This window comes from Adiantum capillus-veneris, chromosome 15, assembly GCF_014529385.1.
Source record: "Adiantum capillus-veneris isolate H3 chromosome 15, ASM1452938v2, whole genome shotgun sequence".
Classification (NCBI taxonomy): Eukaryota; Viridiplantae; Streptophyta; class Polypodiopsida; order Polypodiales; family Pteridaceae; genus Adiantum; species Adiantum capillus-veneris.
The window spans coordinates 20446103-20452332 of NC_140945.1; the positions used below are offsets into that span (position 1 = coordinate 20446103).

Below are 6230 nucleotides of genomic sequence, written 5' to 3' on the forward strand. Positions count from 1 at the left end.
ATTTGTGAATAAGCGACCATGTTTTATAATCAGTCTCAGCACTTGAAATAAAGAATTTTCTTTACCTATGGAATGTAAAAGGCTTTCTAAAATGCAAAGTAAAACAAAATGAATTTGATGACAAGGTGGTAATATATGTAACATTCAAAGTACCGTGTTGCATTGACACTTGAGACGGATAGAAAGTGGATAAGCTCACCAAAATATGGCTTGACCATTGCACAAGATGTGCCCTTTGGGTAAGGACATAATTCAAAATCCTTGATACATAGAGCATATGTAAACTGGGATCGCCGCACGGGATGTATATTGAAGAGAAATAAGACCGGTAAATACATTGGGGTACCAACATGAAAGATATGTAGTAGAAGTAGATATATTGGGGTGTTACGAGAATATTAAACTGAGTACTTAGGGATGTTACCAACCAAAAAGACAAAAATACTTATCAGATCAAAAAGGAAGTCAAGAATGTGTTAGTCGTTGCTGGCGCATTTTGTTGAGTCTTTGTCTTCGTGCAAATGCATGATAGTTTTGATCAACATGAAGTGGCCTTCGGTATAGATCTTCTGTAGGACCACCCTCCCACAATACAGACCTTAACCGTGTCTCAAAAGCTTGTTGTTGGATCTCCCAATTCTTTCGGGATTTCCTTGCTTCCTGTGCTTCAAGCCTTTTTTTCTTTGTTGCCTCCCTTTCTGTTATGGTCTGAGCCCTCTTTTTTTCCTTTTCTACACGCTTTGTCTCCTTTGCCTTTGCAATTTCTTCCTTCTTTGTTGTTTTGGCTTTCATACTTTCCATATATTGGGAAGATGTTAGAATAAGACTATTAGTGTAGTCAACAAAGGCTTCTCGATGCACCTGTCTCATACAAACCTCAGTCCTTGGTATTTGCAGAAGATCAATGATACGTGTGCTCTCATTCATCTGCCTTGACTGGGTGAGATCCAATGGATGTTCGTTTTCCATTCCAAAATTGTGTGTCCTGGTTTGATCCCTTACTGGAGTGTCCATCTCATTGCTTGTGTGAGGGTTTTCTGCCAATGCGCTTGAGAGATCTGTATTAATTGTGTACACTTCCTCAACTGTACATAGGTCTTCATGTGAAGCATCCTGAAACGTAGATAAATTGTCTGCTTTCATTAATTGTGTGAACAACATTGCTTGATCCACCTCTCCTTGTGTTTGTGATATATCCACACCAAGCTGAGTTGCCAAATTATTTAAAGAGAAAATTGCATCATCTTCCATGTTTGAATGCAATGGGGTGTTGGATACCTGAGATGGATTTTCATCATTGTAGGACTGAACTTCTCTGGTTGCTTCTGTTATAGAATCTTCCACCAGTGTGATATGACTGCTTGGCATTCCCTCGAAACGAATAGCTGCTGAGTCCAATGGCCATATGCCAGTTGCACGGAAGCCAGCCTTGATATTAGATTGCGTGAAAGAGGATTTGATTGCCTTTGCCACAATAGATGCAATTTCTGTTTTTGAAGCTTGCCTTGATGAAGATTTTTGTTGCCAAATGTCTCTTTCCCACCGAAATTGCACTTTTAGTGACTTGAACACATTTACATGTAAGGGCTGAAGTTTATGTGACGTATGTGCTGGTAGAGTAATTATGTCAATTCCCTTTTCATTAGCCTTTTTTACTACATCTAGGGAGACATGGCTTCCATGCCCATCTAGGATGAGAAGATGCCTACTAGACTTACCCACAGTTTCGGTAATGAATTTGTCAAAATGGAGCAGCCACGCTGCAAAAAGCTCCCCAGTCATCCAAGCCTTCTTCTGCATCGCCATTGCTGCTCCAGGTTCGCAATGCTGAATATAGTTGCCCATGATACGACTGCCTTTAAATATGTAATAGGAGGGAATTGCGTTTCCTGCAGCATTCGCACAACACAGTACCGTCATCCACTCGCGTGAATCGCAAGTAACCTCGTAGACTGCCTTTGCCCCTTTCTTTGCAAGAACCTTCATACCCTTGTCCCTGGATCCTTGAAATCCAGTTTCATCTGCATTCCATATGTTGGTAGAGGGGTATTTGTGTTCTGTATAAAGCTTCTTGAGGTTGTCATGAAGTGATTTGACAATTTCTGGGCAAAATCTGCTTGCTCTTGATTGGTCTAGTCCTTCGGACACACTAAACACAAGGTTAGGATGTCTTCTCCAAAACCCTTCCCACCAACTCTTTCCTGGGATTCCATTAGAGAACATTGTATGCCTGGTTTGACATATTTCGGCGACTTTTAGCTTAACATCTAGTACAGACACACCATGGCCTGATTCACACTTCAAGAAAATCCATTGTAAAAGTGTCTCTTCTTCTTGAGAACTTAGCTGAGTTGGTGGGCCTTTCTTCTTCTTTTGAGTCCTGCCTTCCTCCCAGTTTGTTATAGCAGATCGGCTGATTCCAAACTGTAAAGAGCATTTCCTTAGGGAAAGACCCTCATCTCGTGCTTGTAATGCTTTTTCCATGTCCTTCTCTGTCCATCTCAAAACTGTGCGCTTATTTCGCTTTTGTACTGGCTTGATTGGTTTTCCTTCATCTTCTTGCGCCAAGTGACAACAGTTCTCTGCAAATTCTGCCTGTGTTTGGAAGTTTGATGATGCTCTTGTTGGTGGAAAATTCACCTTGGCCTGTTTTATCAATGGTGGTCTTTTGCTCATTGTACGATTTTGCATGTTTTCTATTTTGGGTGCTGAAGTTAGTGCTATACCATGGCTTCTTCGAGGATTTTTTGGTGGGGTTGGAATGGCAGTGGCGTATCTCCTTGACATTTGACCCTTGTCCTTCGTTGGTGATTGAATGTGAACATTACTTCTAGCAGGAGTAAAACGCACTCTCTTCTTGCACTTTGCTGGTGATGTGGTCTTTGAAATTGGATGGAAATGGTCTGTATGTGGATAGCCACGTGTGGATGATGTTGGTGTCTGGTTTGCTTGCTTCCTCTTGCCCATTTCAGCGACCTAATCTGAGAAATTTACCATAAGGACATAAGCAAAAGATGAAAAATTAATGAAAGCAATACAACCAAAAAATAGATGTGAACATGTTAAGCTTACCTCTTGTGTAAACCAAACTGTTATAGTCTGATATGTTTTCCAGCAGTTTGGAATACTCTTTTACTGAAAATTTCCTTTTGGGAGCTTGTCTTGGAGGATCCTGATAGAGGTTTTCGGTTGGTGTTTGGCTTGTGGTTGAAATGGGAAGTTTGGGTGAAATGAATGGGGCTTTCTTGCGAGGGTGCTTGCACATAAATATAGGTAACACATGAACTTTACCACAACAGCACACTCTTCCGCCACGCTTATGCAAGAGAAGGGATGTGCACAAAAAGGCCTCTAGTTGTGGATGTCTCTCTATCAGACAAGCTTTGCATTCACAGGGTGCACTTGAAGTTGCCATTTGGTGAGTGCTGCATTGCTGGTTGTAAAAGTGTGTTGACTCCTTCAATTTCCTAGACTCTGATGTTCCTGCTTTCTGTTGCTGGTCTTTTAGAAGCCATGGCGGCAAGGTGAGAATGGTGCAGGTAAGTGTACTGCAAATGAGTTGTACTGCAGCATGTGTGTTATCGATTGCCAGATGCAACCTCTAGGTTTAGGAGGATTGTACAGAGTGCGGGGCTATTTGGTTGAACTACACAGAGTGCAGAGTAGTTATTGTCTGTAATGCTTCTTCTAAGCTTGGGTCTTTGGACTGTGTAGAGTTTGGGTTGTGTCTAATGCTTTTTCTCAGCTTGGGTTTGTGGATTGTGTAGAGTGGTAGAGCGCCTAATCTTGTGCTGGTCTGTAACTACTCGTTGATCTTCTTGCTACGCTATCATTGCTGATCGTGCAATTTATTATGCAGGATGTCCAATAATGGCGCAAATCTTGGATCGTGGGTAGGACGAGAAAGCGCCAAAAGTTTTCCCTTGTAAAGCTATATTGAAAACTAGTCGTGGATCAGCTGTAAGCCACCGTGCGCCTTTACTGGCTGAGGCTTGAATTTGTAAAAAGACAAAAACAGACGCGGACTCTTATTTAATCCACGTTGTAAAATTAGCTTTTCATTAGTTCAAAGTTGTCTCTATTTTGGCCTTACCCGGTCCCCATCTTGTGTCTCATTAAGGGGCCCTGGTTTTTTATTGACTCCTTTACCCTAAGTAGCAAGTACTCTAAAAGGTAAGTAGCAAAGTGAAGGGTTAGTAGCAAGTACTCCGATGGTAAAAAATGAAAAGATTTAATTTTGACTTTTTATTTCTATCAAAAAGTCACAATACTTAGTACTACATATATATTTATATTATTTAAACTCTTTAGCAAGGCCATGGAGTTTCATTCTAGCTTTCAATTTTGAAGGGTGATTACTTTTGTTGGCTTTTTAAAAGAAACCCTTAGTGTTGGGTTGGGTTAGTGTTATTGTTGTGTTTTCAGTACATGATGGAGACTTACCTTTTCATTTCAAATTTTGACATGTCTTTATTTTTCCTGCATTCTATTGTTTTAGAATGCTAAAGTGAACCTTCACCTTGCATAATTTTCGTAAATTTTACACACACACATACATATGTTTTTTTTTTTGCATTCTATTGTTTTAGAATGTTAAAGTGAAGCTTCACCTTGCATAATTCTAATAAAGTCTATACACACACACATATATTAATTATTTCTTTTTATTTCACCTTTCATTTCACAACTTCACATGCCTTTACATTTTTTGCATTTTATAACTTGATTCCAGTCAGTATTAACGTTCAAGAAAGTTTCTTTTATTAAGTGGCTGCTGATCGAGTTTTCTCCTCACAAAGAAGAAAACTGGAAATACTAGCAGAAATTTTGAGATTTGCATAATTTTTGGACAACTTTCTCACGTATTTCATCGGTTTTTCTTTCGTTTATCATGGTTTGCAGCTACCTAGTCTTGATTTTCAATCGGCCCAAGACTAAGCTGAGGCAATCCTTTCCCAAATACTGATACCAGTTTAATTCAACCTAATAATTTTATCACTTTCTTATTGTTTTTGAAATCCGTCGTGACCCTTTCACTTATTTTTGTAAAGGGTGGCTCTACTTAGTAGCTTGAGAAAATAACGAGTAGCGAGTTGTGCTACACGTTGATAAGTTGGTTCGTTTCAAACGTGTGTGTGTGTGTGTGTGTGTGTGTGTGTGTGTGTGTGTGTGTGTGTGTGTGTGTGTGTGTGTGTGTGTGTGTGTGTGTGAGAGAGAGAGAGAGAGAGAGAGAGAGAGGGTGAGAGAGAGAGACAGAGAGAGGGAGAGAGAGATGCGGTACATCACAAGTCTCACACAAAGAGATCAGGTTTCATTTTCTACGACATCGTCGTGTTTGTCGCAGGTCTTAGAGAGAGAGAGAGAGACGTCTTCATTATTTGTTGCAGATGTGTGTGTGTGTGTGCGAGAGAGAGAGAGAGAGAGAGAGAGAGACGTATTCATTATTTGTTGCAGTTGTGTGTGTGTGTGTGTGTGTGTGTGTGTGTGCGAGAGAGAGAGAGAGAGAGAGAGAGAGGGCCAATCCCATTCAGTCCTAGTGAGGAGTGTGTGTCTATTTCTGTTTAAAAGAGAGAGAGAGAGAGAGAGAGAGAGAGAGAGAGAGAGAGAGTGCCATTGATTGGCCTTGGTGCTTGACAGAGAATGCCCCCCCCCCCCCCCCCCCCAAACTCAATTGCCTCCTACTACAGTGCTCATGGCAATGGTCGTGCAAGGTGGGTCTTCAATTCAGTGTTTGGGAAAAATATGTCTCGTCTTAATATCATGTCGTTTTTAATTTCAAAAATGCCAGTTGAGGGCAACGAGAAAAGGAGAAATTCCGCCCCAAAATAGAGAAAAATAGTGTAAAAACCTACAAAATAAACCTAATTTTCTAAATTTCCTCTTGGAAAATTAAAGGAAAGCAATTTTGTATGTTTAAAAAAATGATCTTTCCAAAACATTGATGTGATTGCATTGGAGGATGATCATTGTCAGTCTAGGGTATTGGCCTTGGTCTTGGAGTTAGCAATCCTTTGCTCATTTGGATCCTCCTTGATGCTGCAAACCTAATGTGGGTCCTTTGCCTCGCCCTAGAAATGATGACTATGGTCTCTTATTGGAATGGCTAAATAGCCTTTCCAGTTTTGTTTGCAAGTCAAGAAAACCGGTGGCTTCGAAGATAAATGCTTGATTTGACTGAGTGATGAGACAGATCTTGAGCAAGTTCTTGCTAATTGAGAGGGAAGCCCTTT

The 6230-nt window shown here is 40.5% G+C and overlaps 1 protein-coding gene across 1 annotated transcript; it reads right to left on the minus strand.

Moving 5' to 3' along the window:
• Positions 1–465: 465 nt before the first annotated feature.
• LOC147440364 (uncharacterized) lies at positions 466–2511 on the minus strand. Its single transcript, XM_086483290.1, has one exon. It carries the CDS (start codon positions 2482–2484, stop codon positions 466–468), a length of 2019 nt encoding a protein of 672 aa, XP_086339416.1. The 5' UTR covers positions 2485–2511.
• Positions 2512–6230: the final 3719 nt, after the last annotated feature.

Coding starts and splice junctions, on each gene's coding strand:
- LOC147440364 (XM_086483290.1), bottom strand. CDS start 2,484: ATGGAAAAAGCATTACAAGCACGAGATGAGGGTCTTTCCCTAAGGAAA.